The following is a 23,009-nucleotide window of genomic DNA, read 5'->3' on the forward strand; positions in this document are numbered from 1 at the left end:
AGGAGAGACAGTAGACAGACAGTAGTAATGTAGAGGAGAGACATTAGACAGACAGTATTACCAGAGAGGAGAGACAGTAGACAGACAGTAGTAATGGAGAGGAGAGACAGTAGACAGACGAGTAGTAACGGAGAGGAGAGACAGTAGACAGACGGTAGTAACGGAGAGGAGAGACAGTAGTAACGGAGAGGGGAGCGACAGTAAACAGACAGTAGTAACGAAGAGGGGAGCGACAGTAGACAGACAGTAGTAACGGAGAGGACAGACAGTAGTAATGGAGAGGGGAGCGACAGTAGACAGACAGTAGTAACGGAGAGGAGAGACAGTAGTAATGGAGAGGGGAGCGACAGTAAACAGACAGTAGTAACGGAGAGGAGAGACAGTAGTAACGGAGAGGGGAGCGACAGTAGACAAACGGTAATAATGGAGAGGGGAGCGACAGTAGACAGACAGTAGTAACGAAGAGGGGAGCGACAGTAGATAGACAGTAACAGAGAGAGGAGACAGTAGTAACGGAGAGGGGAGCGACAGTAGACAGACAGTAGTAACGGAGAGGGGAGCGACAGTAGACAGACAGTAGTAACGGAGAGGAGAGACAGTAGTAACAAAGAGAGGAGTGACAGTAAACAGACAGTAGTAACGAAGAGGGGAGCGACAGTAAACAGACAGTAGTCACGGAGAGGAGAGACAGTAGTAACGAGAGAGGAGAGACAGACAGACGATAGTAACGGAGAGGAGAGACAGTAGACAGACGGTAGTAACGGAGAGGAGAGACAGTAGACAGACGGTAGTAACGGAGAGGAGACAGACAGACGGTAGTAACGGATAGGGGAGAGACAGTAGACAGGCGGTAGTAACGGAGAGGAGAGACAGTAGACAGACGGTAGTAACGGAGAGGAGAGACAGTAGACAGACGGTAGTAACGGAGAGGAGACGAGACAGACAGTAGTAATGGAGAGGAGAGACAGTAGACAGACAGTATTACCGGAGAGGAGAGACAGTAGACAGACAGTAGTAATGTAGGGGAGAGACAGTAGACAGACAGTATTACCAGAGAGGAGAGACCGTAGACAGACAGTATTAATGGAGAGGAGAGACAGTAGACAGACGGTAGTAACGGAGAGGGGAGACAGTAGACAGACGGTAGTAACGGAGAGGAGAGACAGTAGACAGACGGTAGTAACGGAGAGGAGAGTAGACAGACGGTAGTAACGGAGAGGAGAGACAGTAGACAGACGATAGTAACGGAGAGGAGAGACAGTAGACAGACGGTAGTAACGGAGAGGAGAGACAGTAGACAGACGGTAGTAACGGAGAGGAGAGACACAGTATACAGACGATAGTAACGGAGAGGAGAGACAGTAGACAGACAGTATTACCGGAGAGGAGAGACAGTAGACAGACAGTAGTAACGGAGAGGAGAGACAGTAGACAGACAGTAGTAACGTAGAGGAGAGACAGTAGACAGACAGTAGTACCAGTAGAGGAGAGACAGTAGACAGACAGTAGTAATGGAGAGGAGAGACAGTAGACAGACAGTAGTAACGGAGAGGAGAGACAGCAGACAGACAGTAGTAACGGAGAGGAGAGACAGTAGACAGACGGTAGTAACGGAGAGGAGAGACAGTAGACAGACAGTAGTAACGGAGAGGAGAGACAGTAGACAGACAGTAGTAACGGAGAGGAGAGACAGTAGACAGACAGTAGTAACGGAGAGGAGAGACAGTAGACAGACAGTAGTAACGGAGAGGAGAGACAGTAGACAGACAGTAGTAACGGAGAGGAGAGACAGTAGACAGACAGTATTACCGGAGAGGAGAGACAGTAGACAGACAGTAGTAACGGAGAGGAGAGACAGTAGACAGACAGTATTACCGGAGAGGAGAGACAGTAGACAGACAGTATTACCGGAGAGGAGAGACAGTAGACAGACAGTAGTAACGGAGAGGAGAGACAGTAGACAGACAGTATTACCGGAGAGGAGAGACAGTAGACAGACAGTAGTAACGGAGAGGAGAGACAGTAGACAGACAGTAGTAACGGAGAGGAGAGACAGTAGACAGACAGTAGTAAAGGAGAGGAGAGACAGTAGACAGACAGTAGTAATGTAGAGGAGAGACAGTAGACAGACAGTAGTAATGGAGAGGAGAGACAGTAGACAGACAGTATTACCGGAGAGGAGAGACAGTAGACAGACAGTAGTAATGGAGAGGAGAGACAGTAGACAGACAGTAGTAATGGAGAGGAGAGACAGTAGACAGACAGTAGTAATGGAGAGGGGAGACAGTAGACAGACAGTAGTAATGGAGAGGAGAGACAGTAGACAGACAGTAGTAATGGAGAGGAGAGACAGTAGACAGACAGTAGTAACGGAGAGGAGAGACAGTAGACAGACAGTAGTAACGGAGAGGAGAGACAGTAGACAGACAGTATTACCGGAGAGGAGAGACAGTAGACAGACAGTAGTAATGGAGAGGAGAGACAGTAGACAGACAGTAGTAACGGAGAGGGGAGACAGTAGACAGACAGTAGTAATGGAGAGGGGAGACAGTAGACAGACAGTAGTAATGGAGAGGGGAGACAGTAGACAGACAGTAGTAATGGAGAGGGGAGACAGTAGACAGACAGTAGTAATGGAGAGGAGAGACAGTAGACAGACAGTAGTAACGGAGAGGAGAGACAGTAGACAGACAGTATTACCGGAGAGGGGAGACAGTAGACAGACAGTAGTAACGGAGAGGAGAGACAGTAGACAGACAGTAGTAATGTAGAGGAGAGACAGTAGACAGACAGTAGTAATGGAGAGGGAGACAGTAGACAGACAGTAGTAATGGAGAGGGGAGACAGTAGACAGACAGTAGTAATGGAGAGGGGAGACAGTAGACAGACAGTATTACCGGAGAGGAGAGACAGTAGACAGACAGTAGTAACGGAGAGGAGAGACAGTAGACAGACAGTATTACCAGAGAGGAGAGACAGTAGACAGACAGTAGTACCAGGAGAGGAGAGACAGTAGACAGACAGTAGTAACGGAGAGGGGAGACAGTAGACAGACGGTATTACCAGAGAGGAGAGACAGTAGACAGACAGTAGTAATGGAGAGGGGAGACAGTAGACAAATGGTAGTAATGGAGAGGGGAGACAGTAGACAGATGGTAGTAATGGAGAGGGGAGCGACAGTAGACAGACGGTAGTAATGGAGAGGAGCGACAGTAGACAGACAGTAGTAATGGAGAGGGAGCGACAGTAGACAGACGGTAGTAATGGAGAGGGAGCGACAGTAGACAGACAGTATTAAGAGAGGAGCGACAGTAGACAGACAGTAGTAACGGAGAGGAGAGACAGTAGACAGACAGTAGTAACGGAGAGGAGAGACAGTAGCGTAACGGAGAGGAGAGACAGAGACAGACAGTAGTAACGGAGAGGAGAGACAGTAGACAGACGGAGTATACGGAGAGGAGAGACAGTAGACAGACAGTAGTAACGGAGAGGAGAGACAGTAGACAGACAATAGTAACGGAGAGGAGAGACAGTAGACAGACGGTAGTAACGGAGAGGAGAGACAGTAGACAGACAGTAGTAACGGAGAGGAGAGACAGTAGACAGACAGTATTAACAGAGAGGAGAGACACAGTAGACAGACGGTAGTAACGGAGAGGAGAGACAGTAGACAGACAGTAGTAACGGAGAGGAGGAGACAGTAGACAGACAGTAGTAATGGAGAGGGGAGACAGTAGACAGACGCAGTAGTAATGGAGAGGAGAGACAGACAGACAGTAGTAATGGAGAGGGAGACAGTAGACAGACAGTATTACCAGAGAGGAGAGACAGTAGACAGACAGTAGTAATGGAGAGGAGAGACAGTAGACAGACAGTATTACCAGAGAGGAGAGACAGTAGACAGACAGTATTACCGGAGAGGAGAGACAGTAGACAGACAGTAGTAACGGAGAGGAGAGACAGTAGACAGACAGTATTACCGGAGAGGAGAGACAGTAGACAGACAGTATTACCGGAGAGGAGAGACAGTAGACAGACAGTAGTAACGGAGAGGAGAGACAGTAGACAGACGGTAGTAACGGAGAGGAGAGACAGTAGACAGACAGTATTACCGGAGAGGAGAGACAGTAGACAGACAGTAGTAATGTAGAGGAGAGACAGTAGACAGACAGTAGTAATGTAGAGGAGAGACAGTAGACAGACAGTATTACCAGAGAGGAGAGACAGTAGACAGACAGTAGTAATGGAGAGGGGAGACAGTAGACAGACGGTAGTAACAGAGAGGAGAGACAGTACAGACTGGAGAGGAGACAGTAGACAGCGATGGAGAGGAGAGCGACAGTAGACAGACAGTAGTAATGGAGAGGAGAGACAGTAGACAGACAGTATTACCGGAGAGGAGAGACAGTAGACAGACAGTAGTAACGGAGAGGAGAGACAGTAGACAGACAGTAGTAACGGAGAGGAGAGACAGTAGACAGACAGTATTACCAGAGAGGAGAGACAGTAGACAGACAGTAGTAATGGAGAGGAGAGACAGTAGACAGACAGTAGTAATGGAGAGGAGAGACAGTAGACAGACAGTAGTAATGGAGAGGAGAGACAGTAGACAGACAGTAGTAATGGAGAGGAGAGACAGTAGACAGACAGTATTACCAGAGAGGAGAGACAGTAGACAGACAGTATTACCAGAGAGGAGAGACAGTAGACAGACAGTATTACCAGAGAGGAGAGACAGTAGACAGACAGTAGTAATGTAGAGGAGAGACAGTAGACAGACAGTAGTAACGGAGAGGGGAGCGACAGTAAACAAACGGTAGTAATGGAGAGGGGAGCGACAGTAAACAAACGGTAGTAATGGAGAGGGGAACGACAGTAAACAAACGGTAGTAATGGAGAGGGGAGCGACAGTAAACAAACGGTAGTAATGGAGAGGGGAGCGACAGTAAACAAACGGTAGTAATGGAGAGGGGAGCGACAGTAAACAAACGGCAGTAATGGAGAGGGGAGCGACAGTAAACAGACAGTAGTAACGAAGAGGGGAGCGACAGTAGATAGACAGTAGTAACGAAGAGGGGAGCGACAGTAAACAAACGGTAGTAATGGAGAGGGGAGCGACAGTAGACAGACGGAATAGAGAGGAGCGACAGTAGACAGACAGTAGTAACGGAGAGGAGAGACAGTAGTAACGGAGAGGAGAGACAGTAGTAACGGAGAGGAGACAGTAGACAGACGATAGTAACGGAGAGGAGAGACAGTAGACAGACGATAGTAACGGAGAGGAGAGACAGTAGACAGACGGTAGTAACGGAGAGGAGAGAGACAGTAGACAGACAGTATTAACGGAGAGGAGAGACAGTAGACAGACAGTATTAACGGAGAGGAGAGACAGTAGACAGACAGTATTAACGGAGAGGAGAGACAGTAGACAGACAGTATTAACGGAGAGGAGAGACAGTAGACAGACGGTAGTAACGGAGAGGAGAGACAGTAGACAGACGGTAGTAACGGAGAGGAGAGACAGTAGACAGACGATAGTAACGGAGAGGAGAGACAGTAGACAGACTGTTGTAACGGAGAGGAGAGACAGTAGACAGACGGTAGTAACGGAGAGGAGAGACAGTAGACAGACGGTAGTAACGGAGAGGAGAGACAGTAGTAACGGAGAGGGGAGCGACAGTAAACAGACAGTAGTAACGGAGGAGAGACAGTAGTAACGGAGAGGGGAGCGACAGTAAACAGACAGTAGTAACGGAGGAGAGACAGTAGTAACGGAGAGGGGAGCGACAGTAGACAGACAGTAGTAATGGAGAGGGGAGCGACAGTAAACAGACAGTAGTAACGGAGAGGAGAGACAGTAGTAACGGAGAGGGGAGCGACAGTAGACAAACGGTAGTAATGGAGAGGGGAGCGACAGTAAACAGACAGTAGTAACGAAGAGGGGAGCGACAGTAGATAGACAGTAACAGAGAGAGGAGACAGTAGTAACGGAGAGGGGAGCGACAGTAGACAGACAGTAGTAACGGAGAGGGGAGCGACAGTAGACAGACAGTAGTAACGGAGAGGGGAGACAGTAGTAACGGAGAGGGGAGCGACAGTAGACAGACAGTAGTAACGAAGAGGGGAGCGACAGTAAACAAACGGTAGTAATGGAGAGGGGAGCGACAGTAGACAGACAGTAGTAACGAAGAGAGGAGCGACAGTAAACAGACAGTAGTAATGAAGAGAGGAGCGACAGTGAACAGACAGTAGTCACGGAGAGGAGAGACAGTAGTAACGGAGAGGAGAGACAGACAGACGGTAGTAACGGAGAGGAGAGACAGACAGACGATAGTAACGGAGAGGAGAGACAGTAGACAGACGGTAGTAACGGAGAGGAGAGAGACAGTAGACAGGCGGTAGTAACGGAGAGGAGAGAGACAGTAGACAGGCGGTAGTAACGGAGAGGAGAGACAGTAGACAGACTGTTGTAACGGAGAGCAGAGACAGTAGACAGACGGTAGTAACGGAGAGGAGAGACAGACAGACGGTAGTAACGGAGAGGAGAGACAGACAGTAGTAATGGAGAGGAGAGACAGTAGACAGACAGTATTACCGGAGAGGAGAGACAGTAGACAGACAGTAGTAATGTAGGGGAGAGACAGTAGACAGACAGTATTACCAGAGAGGAGAGACAGTAGACAGACAGTATTACTGGAGAGGAGAGACAGTAGACAGACAGTAGTAATGGAGAGGAGAGACAGTAGACAGACAGTATTACCGGAGAGGAGAGACAGTAGACAGACAGTAGTAATGTAGAGGAGAGACAGTAGACAGACAGTAGTAATGTAGAGGAGAGACATTAGACAGACAGTATTACCAGAGAGGAGAGACAGTAGACAGACAGTAGTAACGGAGAGGAGAGACATTAGACAGACAGTATTACCAGAGAGGAGAGACAGTAGACAGACAGTAGTAATGGAGAGGGGAGACAGTAGACAGACAGTAGTAATGGAGAGGAGAGACAGTAGACAGACAGTAGTAATGGAGAGGGGAGACAGTAGACAGACAGTAGTAATGGAGAGGAGAGACAGTAGACAGACAGTAGTAATGGAGAGGAGAGACAGTAGTAACGAAGAGAGGAGCGACAGTAAACAGACAGTAGTAACGAAGAGGGGAGCGACAGTAAAAAGACAGTAGTCACGGAGAGGAGAGACAGTAGTAACGGAGAGGAGAGACAGACAGACGATAGTAACGGAGAGGAGAGACAGTAGACAGATGGTAGTAACGGAGAGGGGAGAGACAGTAGACAGACGGTAGTAACGGAGAGGAGAGACAGACAGACGGTAGTAACGGAGAGGAGAGACAGTAGATAGACGATAGTAACGGAGAGGAGAGACAGTAGACAGACGGTAGTAACGGAGAGGAGAGACAGTAGACAGACGGTAGTAACGGAGAGGAGAGAGACAGTAGACAGGCGGTAGTAACGGAGAGGAGAGACAGACAGACGGTAGTAACGGAGAGGAGAGACAGACAGTAGTAATGGAGAGGAGAGACAGTAGACAGACAGTATTACCGGAGAGGAGAGACAGTAGACAGACAGTAGTAATGTAGGGGAGAGACAGTAGACAGACAGTATTACCAGAGAGGAGAGACAGTAGACAGACAGTATTACCGGAGAGGAGAGACAGTAGACAGACAGTATTACCGGAGAGGAGAGACAGTAGACAGACAGTATTACCGGAGAGGAGAGACAGTAGACAGACAGTAGTAATGTAGGGGAGAGACAGTAGACAGACAGTATTACCAGAGAGGAGAGACAGTAGACAGACAGTATTACCGGAGAGGAGAGACAGTAGACAGACAGTATTACCGGAGAGGAGAGACAGTAGACAGACAGTAGTAACGGAGAGGAGAGACAGTAGACAGACAGTATTACCGGAGAGGAGAGACAGTAGACAGACAGTAGTAATGTAGAGGAGAGACAGTAGACAGACAGTATTACCAGAGAGGAGAGACAGTAGACAGACAGTATTACCGGAGAGGAGAGACAGTAGACAGACAGTAGTAACGGAGAGGGGAGACAGTAGACAGACAGTAGTAACGGAGAGGAGAGACAGTAGACAGACGGTAGTAACAGAGAGGAGAGACACAGTATACAGACGATAGTAACGGAGAGGAGAGCGACAGTAGACAGACAGTAGTAATGGAGAGGAGAGACAGTAGACAGACAGTATTACCGGAGAGGAGAGACAGTAGACAGACAGTAGTAACGGAGAGGAGAGACAGTAGACAGACAGTATTACCGGAGAGGAGAGACAGTAGACAGACAGTATTACCGGAGAGGAGAGAGAGTAGACAGACAGTATTACCAGAGAGGAGAGACAGTAGACAGACAGTATTACCAGAGAGGAGAGACAGTAGACAGACAGTAGTAATGGAGAGGGGAGACAGTAGACAGACAGTAGTAATGGAGAGGAGAGACAGTAGACAGACAGTATTAATGTAGAGGAGAGACAGTAGACAGACAGTAGTAACGTAGAGGAGAGACAGTAGACAGACAGTAGTAACGTAGAGGAGAGACAGTAGACAGACAGTAGTAACGGAGAGGGGAGACAGTAGACAGACAGTAGTAACGGAAAGGAGAGACAGTAGACAGACAGTAGTAACGGAGAGGGGAGACAGTAGACAGACAGTAGTAATGTAGAGGAGAGACAGTAGACAGACAGTAGTAATGGAGAGGAGAGACAGTAGACAGACAGTAGTAATGGAGAGGGGAGACAGTAGACAGACAGTAGTAACGGAGAGGAGAGACAGTAGACAGACAGTATTACCGGAGAGGAGAGACAGTAGACAGAGAGTAGTAATGGAGAGGAGAGACAGTAGACAGACAGTAGTAACGGAGAGGGGAGACAGTAGACAGACAGTAGTAATGTAGAGGAGAGACAGTAGACAGACAGTAGTAATGTAGAGGAGAGACAGTAGACAGACAGTAGTAATGGAGAGGAGAGACAGTAGACAGACAGTAGTAACGGAGAGGAGAGACAGTAGACAGACAGTAGTAATGGAGAGGAGAGACAGTAGACAGACAGTAGTACCGGAGAGGGGAGACAGTAGACAGACAGTAGTAATGGAGAGGAGAGACAGTAGACAGACAGTAGTAATGTAGAGGAGAGACAGTAGACAGACAGTAGTAATGGAGAGGGGAGACAGTAGACAGACAGTATTACCAGAGAGGAGAGACAGTAGACAGACAGTAGTAATGGAGAGGAGAGACAGTAGACAGACAGTAGTAATGGAGAGGGGAGACAGTAGACAGACAGTAGTAATGGAGAGGGGAGACAGTAGACAGACAGTAGTAATGGAGAGGAGAGACAGTAGACAGACAGTAGTAATGGAGAGGAGAGACAGTAGACAGACAGTAGTAATGGAGAGGGGAGACAGTAGACAGACAGTATTACCAGAGAGGAGAGACAGTAGACAGACAGTATTACCGGAGAGGAGAAACAGTAGACAGACAGTATTACCAGAGAGGAGAGACAGTAGACAGACAGTATTACCGGAGAGGAGAGACAGTAGACAGACAGTAGTAATGGAGAGGGGATACAGTAGACAGACAGTATTACCAGAGAGGAGAGACAGTAGACAGACAGTATTACTGGAGAGGAGAAACAGTAGACAGACAGTAGTAACGGAGAGGGGAGACAGTAGACAGACAGTAGTAATGTAGAGGAGAGACAGTAGACAGACAGTAGTAATGTAGAGGAGAGACAGTAGACAGACAGTAGTAATGGAGAGGGGAGACAGTAGACAGACAGTAGTAATGGAGAGGAGAGACAGTAGACAGACAGTAGTAATGGAGAGGAGAGACAGTAGACAGACAGTATTACCGGAGAGGGGAGACAGTAGACAGACAGTAGTAATGTAGAGGAGAGACAGTAGACAGACAGTAGTAATGTAGAGGAGAGACAGTAGACAGACAGTATTACCGGAGAGGGGAGACAGTAGACAGACAGTAGTAATGTAGAGGAGAGACAGTAGACAGACAGTAGTAATGTAGAGGAGAGACAGTAGACAGACAGTAGTAATGGAGAGGGGAGACAGTAGACAGACAGTATTACCAGAGAGGAGAGACAGTAGACAGACAGTAGTAATGGAGAGGAGAGACAGTAGACAGACAGTAGTAATGGAGAGGGGAGACAGTAGACAGACAGTAGTAATGGAGAGGGGAGACAGTAGACAGACAGTAGTAATGGAGAGGAGAGACAGTAGACAGACAGTAGTAATGGAGAGGAGAGACAGTAGACAGACAGTAGTAATGGAGAGGGGAGACAGTAGACAGACAGTATTACCAGAGAGGAGAGACAGTAGACAGACAGTATTACCGGAGAGGAGAAACAGTAGACAGACAGTATTACCAGAGAGGAGAGACAGTAGACAGACAGTAGTAATGGAGAGGGGATACAGTAGACAGACAGTATTACCAGAGAGGAGAGACAGTAGACAGACAGTATTACTGGAGAGGAGAAACAGTAGACAGACAGTAGTAACGGAGAGGGGAGACAGTAGACAGACAGTAGTAATGTAGAGGAGAGACAGTAGACAGACAGTAGTAATGTAGAGGAGAGACAGTAGACAGACAGTAGTAATGGAGAGGGGAGACAGTAGACAGACAGTAGTAATGGAGAGGAGAGACAGTAGACAGACAGTAGTAACGGAGAGGAGAGACAGTAGACAGACAGTATTACCGGAGAGGGGAGACAGTAGACAGACAGTAGTAATGTAGAGGAGAGACAGTAGACAGACAGTAGTAATGTAGAGGAGAGACAGTAGACAGACAGTAGTAATGGAGAGGGGAGACAGTAGACAGACAGTAGTAATGGAGAGGAGAGACAGTAGACAGACAGTAGTAATGGAGAGGAGAGACAGTAGACAGACAGTATTACCGGAGAGGAGAGACAGTAGACAGACAGTAGTAACGGAGAGGAGAGACAGTAGACAGACAGTATTACCAGAGAGGAGAGACAGTAGACAGACAGTATTACTGGAGAGGAGAAACAGTAGACAGACAGTAGTAACGGAGAGGGGAGACAGTAGACAGACAGTAGTAATGTAGAGGAGAGACAGTAGACAGACAGTAGTAATGGAGAGGGGAGACAGTAGACAGACAGTAGTAATGGAGAGGGGAGACAGTAGACAGACAGTAGTAATGGAGAGGAGAGACAGTAGACAGACAGTAGTAATGGAGAGGAGAGACAGTAGACAGACAGTATTACCGGAGAGGGGAGACAGTAGACAGACAGTAGTAATGTAGAGGAGAGACAGTAGACAGACAGTAGTAATGTAGAGGAGAGACAGTAGACAGACAGTAGTAATGGAGAGGGGAGACAGTAGACAGACAGTAGTAATGGAGAGGAGAGACAGTAGACAGACAGTAGTAATGGAGAGGAGAGACAGTAGACAGACAGTATTACCGGAGAGGAGAGACAGTAGACAGACAGTAGTAACGGAGAGGAGAGACAGTAGACAGACAGTATTACCGGAGAGGAGAGACAGTAGACAGACAGTAGTAATGTAGAGGAGAGACAGTAGACAGACAGTAGTAATGGAGAGGGGAGACAGTAGACAGACAGTATTACCAGAGAGGAGAGACAGTAGACAGACAGTAGTAATGGAGAGGAGAGACAGTAGACAGACAGTAGTAATGGAGAGGGGAGACAGTAGACAGACAGTAGTAATGGAGAGGGGAGACAGTAGACAGACAGTAGTAATGGAGAGGAGAGACAGTAGACAGACAGTAGTAATGGAGAGGAGAGACAGTAGACAGACAGTAGTAATGGAGAGGGGAGACAGTAGACAGACAGTATTACCAGAGAGGAGAGACAGTAGACAGACAGTATTACCGGAGAGGAGAAACAGTAGACAGACAGTATTACCAGAGAGGAGAGACAGTAGACAGACAGTATTACCAGAGAGGAGAGACAGTAGACAGACAGTATTACCGGAGAGGAGAGACAGTAGACAGACAGTAGTAATGGAGAGGGGATACAGTAGACAGACAGTATTACCAGAGAGGAGAGACAGTAGACAGACAGTATTACTGGAGAGGAGAAACAGTAGACAGACAGTAGTAATGGAGAGGGGAGACAGTAGACAGACAGTATTACCAGAGAGGAGAGACAGTAGACAGACAGTAGTAATGGAGAGGAGAGACACTAGACAGACAGTATTACCGGAGAGGAGAGACAGTAGACAGACAGTAGTAATGTAGAGGAGAGACAGTAGACAGACAGTAGTAATGGAGAGGGGAGACAGTAGACAGACAGTATTACCAGAGAGGAGAGACAGTAGACAGACAGTAGTAATGGAGAGGAGAGACAGTAGACAGACAGTAGTAATGGAGAGGGGAGACAGTAGACAGACAGTAGTAATGGAGAGGGGAGACAGTAGACAGACAGTAGTAATGGAGAGGAGAGACAGTAGACAGACAGTAGTAATGGAGAGGGGAGACAGTAGACAGACAGTATTACCAGAGAGGAGAGACAGTAGACAGACAGTAGTAATGTAGAGGAGAGACAGTAGACAGACAGTATTACCAGAGAGGAGAGACAGTAGACAGACAGTATTACCGGAGAGGAGAGACAGTAGACAGACAGTATTACCAGAGAGGAGAGACAGTAGACAGACAGTATTACCATAGAGGAGAGACAGTAGACAGACAGTATTACTGGAGAGGAGAAACAGTAGACAGACAGTAGTAATGGAGAGGAGAGACAGTAGACAGACGGTAGTAATGGAGAGGAGAGACAGTAGACAGACAGTATTACCGGAGAAGAGAGACAGTAGACAGACGGTAGTAATGTAGAGGAGAGACAGTAGACAGACAGTAGTAATGTAGAGGAGAGACAGTAGACAGACAGTAGTAATGGAGAGGAGAGACAGTAGACAGACAGTAGTAATGGAGAGGAGAGACAGTAGACAGACAGTAGTAATGGAGAGGAGAGACAGTAGACAGACAGTAGTAATGGAGAGGAGAGACAGTAGACAGACAGTAGTAATGGAGAGGAGAGACAGTAGACAGACAGTAGTAATGGAGAGGGGAGACAGTAGACAGACAGTAGTAATGGAGAGGAGAGACAGTAGACAGACAGTAGTAATGGAGAGGAGAGACAGTAGACAGACAGTAGTAATGGAGAGGAGAGACAGTAGACAGACAGTAGTAATGGAGAGGAGAGACAGTAGACAGACAGTAGTAAGGAGAGGAGAGACAGTAGACAGACAGTAGTAACGGAGAGGAGAGACAGTAGACAGACAGTATTACCAGAGAGGAGAGACAGTAGACAGACAGTAGTAATGGAGAGGAGAGACAGTAGACAGACAGTATTACCAGAGAAGAGAGACAGTAGACAGACAGTAGTAACGTAGAGGAGAGACAGTAGACAGACAGTATTACCGGAGAGGAGAGACAGTAGACAGACAGTATTACCGGAGAGGAGAGACAGTAGACAGACAGTATTACCAGAGAGGAGAGACAGTAGACAGACAGTATTACCATGGAGAGGAGAGACAGTAGACAGACAGTATTAATGGAGAGGAGAGACAGTAGACAGACAGTATTACCGGAGAGGAGAGACAGTAGACAGACAGTAGTAATGGAGAGGAGAGACAGTAGACAGACGGTAGTAATGGAGAGGAGAGACAGTAGACAGACAGTATTACCGGAGAAGAGAGACAGTAGACAGACAGTAGTAATGTAGAGGAGAGACAGTAGACAGACAGTAGTAATGTAGAGGAGAGACAGTAGACAGACAGTAGTAATGTAGAGGAGAGACAGTAGACAGACAGTAGTAATGGAGAGGAGAGACAGTAGACAGACAGTAGTAATGGAGAGGAGAGACAGTAGACAGACAGTAGTAATGGAGAGGAGAGACAGTAGACAGACAGTAGTAATGGAGAGGGGAGACAGTAGACAGACAGTAGTAATGGAGAGGAGAGACAGTAGACAGACAGTAGTAATGGAGAGGGGAGACAGTAGACAGACAGTATTACCAGAGAGGAGAGACAGTAGACAGACAGTAGTAATGGAGAGGAGAGACAGTAGACAGACAGTAGTATGGAGGGAGACAGTAGACAGACAGTAGTAATGGAGAGGGGAGACAGTAGACAGACAGTAGTAATGGAGAGGAGAGACAGTAGACAGACAGTAGTAATGGAGAGGGGAGACAGTAGACAGACAGTATTACCAGAGAGGAGAGACAGTAGACAGACAGTAGTAATGTAGAGGAGAGACAGTAGACAGACAGTATTACCAGAGAGGAGAGACAGTAGACAGACAGTATTACCGGAGAGGAGAGACAGTAGACAGACAGTATTACCGGAGAGGAGAGACAGTAGACAGACAGTATTACCAGAGAGGAGAGACAGTAGACAGACAGTATTACCATAGAGGAGAGACAGTAGACAGACAGTATTACTGGAGAGGAGAAACAGTAGACAGACAGTAGTAATGGAGAGGAGAGACAGTAGACAGACGGTAGTAATGGAGAGGAGAGACAGTAGACAGACAGTAGTAACGGAGAAGAGAGACAGTAGACAGACAGTAGTAATGTAGAGGAGAGACAGTAGACAGACAGTAGTAATGTAGAGGAGAGACAGTAGACAGACAGTAGTAATGTAGAGGAGAGACAGTAGACAGACAGTAGTAATGGAGAGGAGAGACAGTAGACAGACAGTAGTAATGGAGAGGAGAGACAGTAGACAGACAGTAGTAATGGAGAGGAGAGACAGTAGACAGACAGTAGTAATGGAGAGGGGAGACAGTAGACAGACAGTAGTAATGGAGAGGAGAGACAGTAGACAGACAGTAGTAATGGAGAGGAGAGACAGTAGACAGACAGTAGTAATGGAGAGGAGAGACAGTAGACAGACAGTAGTAATGGAGAGGGGAGACAGTAGACAGACAGTATTACCAGAGAGGAGAGACAGTAGACAGACAGTAGTAACGGAGAGGAGAGACAGTAGACAGACAGTATTACCAGAGAAGAGAGACAGTAGACAGACAGTAGTAATGTAGAGGAGAGACAGTAGACAGACAGTATTACCAGAGAGGAGAGACAGTAGACAGACAGTATTACCGGAGAGGAGAGACAGTAGACAGACAGTATTACCGGAGAGGAGAGACAGTAGACAGACAGTATTACCAGAGAGGAGAGACAGTAGACAGACAGTATTACCAGAGAGGAGAGACAGTAGACAGACAGTATTACTGGAGAGGAGAAACAGTAGACAGACAGTAGTAATGGAGAGGAGAGACAGTAGACAGACGGTAGTAATGGAGAGGAGAGACAGTAGACAGACAGTATTACCGGAGAAGAGAGACAGTAGACAGACAGTAGTAATGTAGAGGAGAGACAGTAGACAGACAGTAGTAATGTAGAGGAGAGACAGTAGACAGACAGTAGTAATGTAGAGGAGAGACAGTAGACAGACAGTAGTAATGGAGAGGAGAGACAGTAGACAGACAGTAGTAATGGAGAGGAGAGACAGTAGACAGACAGTAGTAATGGAGAGGAGAGACAGTAGACAGACAGTAGTAATGGAGAGGGGAGACAGTAGACAGACAGTAGTAATGGAGAGGAGAGACAGTAGACAGACAGTAGTAATGGAGAGGAGAGACAGTAGACAGACAGTAGTAATGGAGAGGAGAGAGACAGTAGTAATGGAGAGGAGAGACAGTAGACAGACAGTAGTAATGGAGAGGGGAGACAGTAGACAGACAGTAGTAATGGAGAGGAGAGACAGTAGACAGACAGTAGTAATGGAGAGGAGAGACAGTAGACAGACAGTAGTAATGGAGAGGAGAGACAGTAGACAGACAGTAGTAATGGAGAGGAGAGACAGTAGACAGACAGTAGTAATGTAGAGGAGAGACAGTAGACAGACAGTAGTAATGGAGAGGAGAGACAGTAGACAGACAGTAGTAATGTAGAGGAGAGACAGTAGACAGACAGTAGTAATGGAGAGGAGAGACAGTAGACAGACAGTAGTAATGGAGAGGAGAGACAGTAGACAGACAGTAGTAATGTAGAGGAGAGACAGTAGACAGACAGTAGTAATGGAGAGGAGAGACAGTAGACAGACAGTAGTAATGGAGAGGAGAGACAGTAGACAGACAGTAGTAATGGAGAGGAGAGACAGTAGACAGACAGTAGTAATGTAGAGGAGAGACAGTAGACAGACAGTAGTAATGGAGAGGAGAGACAGTAGACAGACAGTAGTAATGGAGAGGAGAGACAGTAGACAGACAGTAGTAATGGAGAGGAGAGACAGTAGACAGACAGTAGTAATGGAGAGGAGAGACAGTAGACAGACAGTAGTAATGGAGAGGGGAGACAGTAGACAGACAGTAGTAATGGAGAGGAGAGACAGTAGACAGACAGTAGTAATGGAGAGGAGAGACAGTAGACAGACAGTAGTAATGGAGAGGGGAGACAGAGTCTCCATGCTCCTACAGAGGAAGTGTAATGGCAGGGAGGTAGGAGAGAGGCAAGATAAGATTATTGAGGCATGAGATGGGTACAGAGTCTTCCTATGTCTTGTCTCGTTGGTGTCGATGCTGGACTTGGAGGTGTGTGTCTAGTCTAGTTTTACCTTCTCCACTGGCTCCCCTGGCTTGCGGCCCCCCTCGCGGCCTCTGAGGCTCTTGGTGGAGATGGAGGACTCTGAGGTCTGCATGATGAGCTGAGTGGCCAGAAACTGCTGCACGTGTTCTAGAACGTCCCTCTGCATCTCCAGGGCCATGTGGAACACATCGTGGTCAGAGCTGTTGTACATCACCGCGTTCTGGAACATCAGCATGATGTCACGCTGGAACTCCGCTGTCGTACGGATCTGACCTGCCTCGATACTCTTCTTGATGGCCGACAGATCCATGGGTCTGTGTGTGGATGTGTTAGGGAGGAGTGTGTGTGTGTGTTTTAGAGGGGAAGTTTAGTATGTACTTACATTGTTCATATAGATTTTATTTTCATATGTACATAACATATAATATAGCAAACAAACAGTTTGCTCTTATAGCACTCTCACCTGTGTACAATGCTGTGGTAACCAGGGGCGATGTCATCAGACACAGACTGGAGGAACACACTGGCGTACCTGTGACAGATAACAACAGATCAGGCAAACCCTACAGTGCCTTAACCATGTGCCCAATAACAGCCAATATGTCTAAGAGCTGACCTGTGATTGGCTGCTGCTCTCCACACCAGCATGATGGCTTTCTTCCAGATCTTCTGAGCCTGAACTGCCTCCTGATCCTCCCCACATATCGAGCTGAGAGAGATCGACAGACAGGAGGGTAGGTGAGTGGTAGAGGGACAGAGACAGGCAGGATTGTGATAATAGTGCACAAAAGCCCACAAGACAGCTTACTACAGAGAAACCACCCCTCATCTTGGGGATAGGTCAAAAAGCATTCTTAAGGGTCGAGTTGACTTTCCTTTATTCAGGCTTGTGATGGCATGTTCAGATTAAGAGTTGCCATGGATACAAGGATCAGGGTTGGACACTTACAACTGAGAAGAGGCGGGGCTGCTGGCTAGTGAATCAGCTGTGGTGTAGCGTTGGGAGGAGGGGCCATAGCCGTCCTCGCTCTCACTGGCTGCCGGTTCTACTTCTGATAGGTAGGGCCCCTCCCCCTCTCCACACTCCTCTTTCATCTCCACCTCTTCATCAGGATCCCCGTCACTCCCTCCATCCTCATCCTTCACTTCCTACATAAAGATACACAAGGAGAGATGATAATTCAACTGCACCTGGTAGAGGTGTGTGTGTGAGTGTTACTGAAAAGAGGACAATTACCTTGGACTCTTTCCCTGATCCAGAGCTGTCTTCTGAGTCTAGGCAGGGTGTGTTTGGTTCTGGCTGGGTCCACTCCTCATTCTCAGTCTTCACAGCTGTGCTCAGGCTTCCTTCCACCGCGAGAACTCCCTCCTCTGTGACCTCACTTCCTGCCAGGCCGTCGTCAGCGGCAACAGAAGGAGCAACGTCTGTCCCCACTGTTTCTAATCCCTCCTTGGCTTCCTCCCTTCCACGCTCTGTCTCTGGCTCCAGGCCCCCAGGGTTAGCTCCCGCCCCACCCTGAAGCCCCTGTGTGGGGTCAGACTGAACCGTGGGCCCAGGCTCTGAGGACTTCAAGTCATGGGCCTCCCAGGGGCCTGAGAGGGAGTGGCCGGCAGAAACAGCCTCCTCACAGAGAGAGAGAGCAGCCTCCACTGCTGCAGCATCTAGAGCCTCCACAGAGTCATCGACCTGAGAAATACAGACAGAGAGAAAGAGACACACACACACACACACACACACACACACACACACACACACACACACACACACACACACACACACACACACACACACACACACACACACACACACACACACACACACACACACACACAGAGAGAGAGGACTGTGATGAGTGCGCACAAACAAGACCGCTTACTAGAGATATCAAGGTCAAAAGCTGCACCGCCCCACACTATTTACCTTCTCCTCTATGATGGCGATGATGTCTCCGACTGTCTCCAGGTCCAGCTCATCCCCCATGTAGGAAACAGCTACCAGGTCCTCCTCCACTAGCCCCACCTCCTTCACTAGCTCCACCTCTTCACCCAGCTCTGCCTTCACCACCGCCTCTCCGACTGAACACACAGAGGAAAGGAGAGAGAGGCAGGTGTCACCACAAATATTACACCGGTCTGACTGGGAGTAGAGATCAGATGCATGTTCCTCTTTACATACAGTGGCAAGAAAAAGTATGTGAACCCTTTGGAATTACCTGGATTTCTGCATAAAGTAGTCAGAAAATTTGATCTGATCTTCATCTTAGTCACAACAATAGACAAACACAGTGTGCTTAAACTAATAACACACAAATTATTTTATTTTTCTTGTCCATATTGAATACATCATTTAAACATTCAGTGTAGGTTGGGGAAACGTACGTGAACCCCTAGGCTAATAGCTTCTCCAAAAGCTAATTGGAGTCAGGAGTCAGCTAACCTGGAGTCCAATCAATGAGACGAGATTGGAGATGTTGGTTAGAGCTGCCTTGCCCTATAAAAAAACTCACAAAATTTGAGTTTGCAATTCACAAGAAGCATTGCCTGATGTGAACCATGCCTCAAACAAAAGAGATCTCAGTAGACCTAAGATTAAAAATTGTTGACTTGCATAAAGCTGGAAAAGGTTACAAAAGTATCTCTAAATGTCTTGATGTTCATCAGTCCACGGTTAGACAAATTGTCTATAAATTGAGAAATTCAGCACTGTTGCTACTCTCCCTAGGAGTGGGCGTCCTGCAAAGATGACTGCAAGAGCACAGTGCAGAATGCTCAATGAGGTTAAGAAGAATCCTAGAGTATCAGCTAAAGACTTACAGAAATCTCTGGAACATGCTAACATCTCTGTTGACGAGTCTACGATACGTAAAACACTAAACAAGAATGGTGTTCATGGGAGGAACCCACGGAAGTAGCCACTTCTGTCCAAAAAAAACACATTGCTGCACGTCTGAAGTTCGCAAAAAAGAGTACCTGGATGTTCCACTGGCAAAATATTCTGTGGACAGATTAAACTAAAGTTGAGTTGTTTGGAAGGAACACACAACACTATGTGTGGAGAAAAAAAGGACCAGCACACCAACATCAAAACCTCATCCCAACTGTAAAATATGGTGGAGAAAGCATCATGGTTTGGGGCTGCTTTGCTGCCTCAGGGCCTGGACAGCTTGCTATCATCGACGGAAAAATTAATTCCCAATACATTTTTCAGGAGAATGTAAGGCTATCTGTCCGCCAACAGAAGTTGGGTGATGCAACAGGACAACGACCCAAAACACAGAAGTAAATCAACAACAGAATGGCTTCAACAGAAGAAAATACGCCTTCTGGAGTGGCCCAGTTAGAGTCCTGACCTCAGTCCGATTTAAAATGCTGTGGCATGACCTCGAGAGCAGTTCACACCAGACATCCTAAGAATATTGCTGAACTGAAACAGGTTTGTAAAGATGAATGGTCCAAAATTCCTCCTGACCGTTGTGGAGGTCTGATCCGCAACTACAGAAAACGTTTGGTTGAGGTTATTGCTGCCAAAGGAGGGTCAACCAGTTATTAAATCCAAGGGTTCACATACTTTTCCACCCTCCACATTGAATGTTTACACGGTGTGTTCAATAAAGACATTAAAACATATAATTGCTTGTGTGTTATTAGTTTAACCTCTCTTGGGTAGGGGGCAGTATTTTCACGTCCGGATAAAAAACGTACCCGATTTAATCTGGTTATTACTCCTGCCCAGAAACTAGAATATGCATAAAATTGTTTGATTTGGATAGAAAATACCCTAAAGTTTCTAAAACTGTTTGAATGGTGTCTGAGTATAACAGAACTCATATGGCAGGCCAAAACCTGAGAAGATTCTATACAGGAAGTGCCCTCTCTGACCATTTCTTGGCCTTTTATAGCCTCTTTAGCGAAAACAGAGGATCTCTGTTGTAACGTGACATTTTCTAAGGCTCCCATAGGCTCTCAGAAGGCGCCAGAACGGGGAATGATGACTCTGCAGTCCCTGGCTGAAAAACAGTAGCGCATATGGATAGTAGTCGATCTGAGAACAATGACACGGGACGCACGTTCACGTGAAGACACAATTTTCTTCTTTCAGTCTTTGAACAAAAACAACGTCTCCCGGTCGGAATATTATCGCTATTTTACGAGAAAAATCGCATAAAAATTGATTTTAAACAGCGTTTGACATGCTTCGAAGTACGGTAATGGAATATTTTGAATTTTTTTGTCACGACATGCGTCCGTGCGTCACCGTTCGGATAGGGACCTGAACGCACGGACAAAACAGAGGATATTTGAACATAACTATGGATTATTTTGAACCAAAACAACATTTGTGGTTGAAGTAGAAGTCCTGGGAGTGCATTCTGACGAAGAACAGCAAAGGTAATCCAATTTTTCTTATAGTAATTCTGAGTTTAGTGAACGCCAAACTTGGTGGGTGTCAAATTAGCTAGCCCGTGATGGCGAGCTATCTACTCAGAATATTGCAAAATGTGCTTTTGCCGAAAAGCTATTTTAAAATCCGACACCGCGATTACATAAAGGAGTTCTGTATCTATAATTCTTAAAATAATTATGTTTTTTGTGAACGTTTATCGTGAGTAATTTAGTAAATTCACCGGAAGTTTTCGGTATGTTTGCTAGTTCTGAACGTCACATGCTAATGTAAAAAGCTGTTTTTTTATATAAATATGAACTTGATTGAACAAAACATGCATGTATTGTATAACATAATGTCCTAGGAGTGTCATCTGATGAAGATCATCAAAGGTTAGTGCTGCATTTAGCTGTGGTTTTGGTTTTTGTGACATTATATGCTAGCTTGAAAAATGGGTGTGTGATTATTTCTGGCTGGGTACTCTCCTGACATAATCTAATGTTTTGCTTTCGTTGTAAAGCCTTTTTGAAATCGGACAATGTGGTTAGATTAACGAGAGTCTTGTCTTTAAAATGGTGTAAAATAGTCATATGTTTGAGAAATTGAAGTTATAGCATTTTTAAGGTTTTTGAATATCGCGCCACTCGATTCCACTGGCTGTTGACTAGGTGGGACGATTTCATCCCACATACCCGAGAGAGGTTAAGCAGACTGTGTTTGTCTATTGTTGTGACTTAGATGAAGATCGGATCAAATTTTATGACTAATTTATGCAGAAATCCAGGTAGTTCCAAAGGGTTCACATACTTTTTCTTGCCACTGTAGATATTCCTTCCCTTTCTAGAGCGAGAGAGACAACTGGGTTTAGAGAGAGAAACACTGACAAACAGTGTGGGAGAGAGAGAGAGAGAAACACTGACAGACAGTGGGAGAGAGAGAGAGAGAAACACTGACAGAGTGTGGGAGAGAGAGAGAGAAACACACTGACAGAGTGTGGGAGAGAGAGAGAGAAAAACACCGACAGACAGTGTGGGAGAGAGAGAGAGAGAGAAACACCGACAGACAGTGTGGGAGAGAGAGAGAGAGAGAAACACCGACAGACAGTGTGGGAGAGAGAGAGAGAGAGAAACACCGACAGACAGTGTGGGAGAGAGAGAGAGAGAGAGAAACACCGACAGACAGTGTGGGAGAGAGAGAGAGAGAGAGAAACACCGACAGACAGTGTGGGAGAGAGAGAGAGAGAGAGAAACACCGACAGACAGTGTGGGAGAGAGAGAGAGAGAGAGAAACACCGACAGACAGTGTGGGAGAGAGAGAGAGAGAGAGAAACACCGACAGACAGTGTGGGAGAGAGAGAGAGAGAGAGAAACACCGACAGACAGTGTGGAGAGAGAGAGAGAGAGAGAAACACCGACAGACAGTGTGGGAGAGAGAGAGAGAGAGAGAAACACCGACAGACAGTGTGGGAGAGAGAGAGAGAGAGAGAAACACCGACAGACAGTGTGGGAGAGAGAGAGAGAGAGAGAAACACCGACAGACAGTGTGGGAGAGAGAGAGAGAGAGAGAAACACCGACAGACAGTGTGGAGAGAGAGAGAGAGAGAAACACCGACAGACAGTGTGGGAAGAGAGAGAGAGAAACACCGACAGACAGTGTGGGAGAGAGAGAGAGAGAAACACCGACAGACAGTGTGGGAGAGAGAGAGAGAAACACCGACAGACAGTGTGGGAGAGAGAGAGAGAGAGAGAAACACTGACAGACAGTGTGGGAGAGAGAGAGAGAGAGAGAAACACCGACAGACAGTGTGAGAGAGAGAGAGAGAGAGAGAAACACCGACAGACAGTGTGGGAGAGAGAGAGAAACACCGACAGACAGTGTGGGAGAGAGAGAGAGAGAGAAACACCGACAGACAGTGTGGGAGAGAGAGAGAGAGAGAAACACCGACAGACAGTGTGGGAGAGAGAGAGAGAGAGAAACACCGACAGACAGTGTGGGAGAGAGAGAGAGAGAGAAACACCGACAGA

At 46.9% G+C, this 23,009-nt stretch overlaps 1 protein-coding gene across 8 annotated transcripts in view; it reads right to left on the reverse strand.

Moving 5' to 3' along the window:
• Window positions 1–23,009, reverse strand: part of LOC106604406 (bromodomain-containing protein 8) — a 65,623-nt gene that overhangs the window by 25,613 nt on the left and 17,001 nt on the right. For all 8 annotated transcript variants that reach the window (XM_014198997.2, XM_014199000.2, XM_014198995.2 and 5 more), the window contains exons 11-16: window positions 18,523–18,677; window positions 17,839–18,288; window positions 17,551–17,750; window positions 17,218–17,310; window positions 17,065–17,133; window positions 16,630–16,915 (exon numbers count right to left, since the gene is read on the reverse strand). In XM_014198997.2, coding sequence (XP_014054472.1) covers window positions 16,630–16,915; window positions 17,065–17,133; window positions 17,218–17,310; window positions 17,551–17,750; window positions 17,839–18,288; window positions 18,523–18,677 — 1,253 coding nt within the window. The remainder of the gene's footprint in view (window positions 1–16,629; window positions 16,916–17,064; window positions 17,134–17,217; window positions 17,311–17,550; window positions 17,751–17,838; window positions 18,289–18,522; window positions 18,678–23,009) is intronic.

The sequence above is a fragment of the Salmo salar genome, chromosome ssa05 (assembly GCF_905237065.1).
Source record: "Salmo salar chromosome ssa05, Ssal_v3.1, whole genome shotgun sequence".
Lineage (NCBI taxonomy): Eukaryota > Metazoa > Chordata > Actinopteri > Salmoniformes > Salmonidae > Salmo > Salmo salar.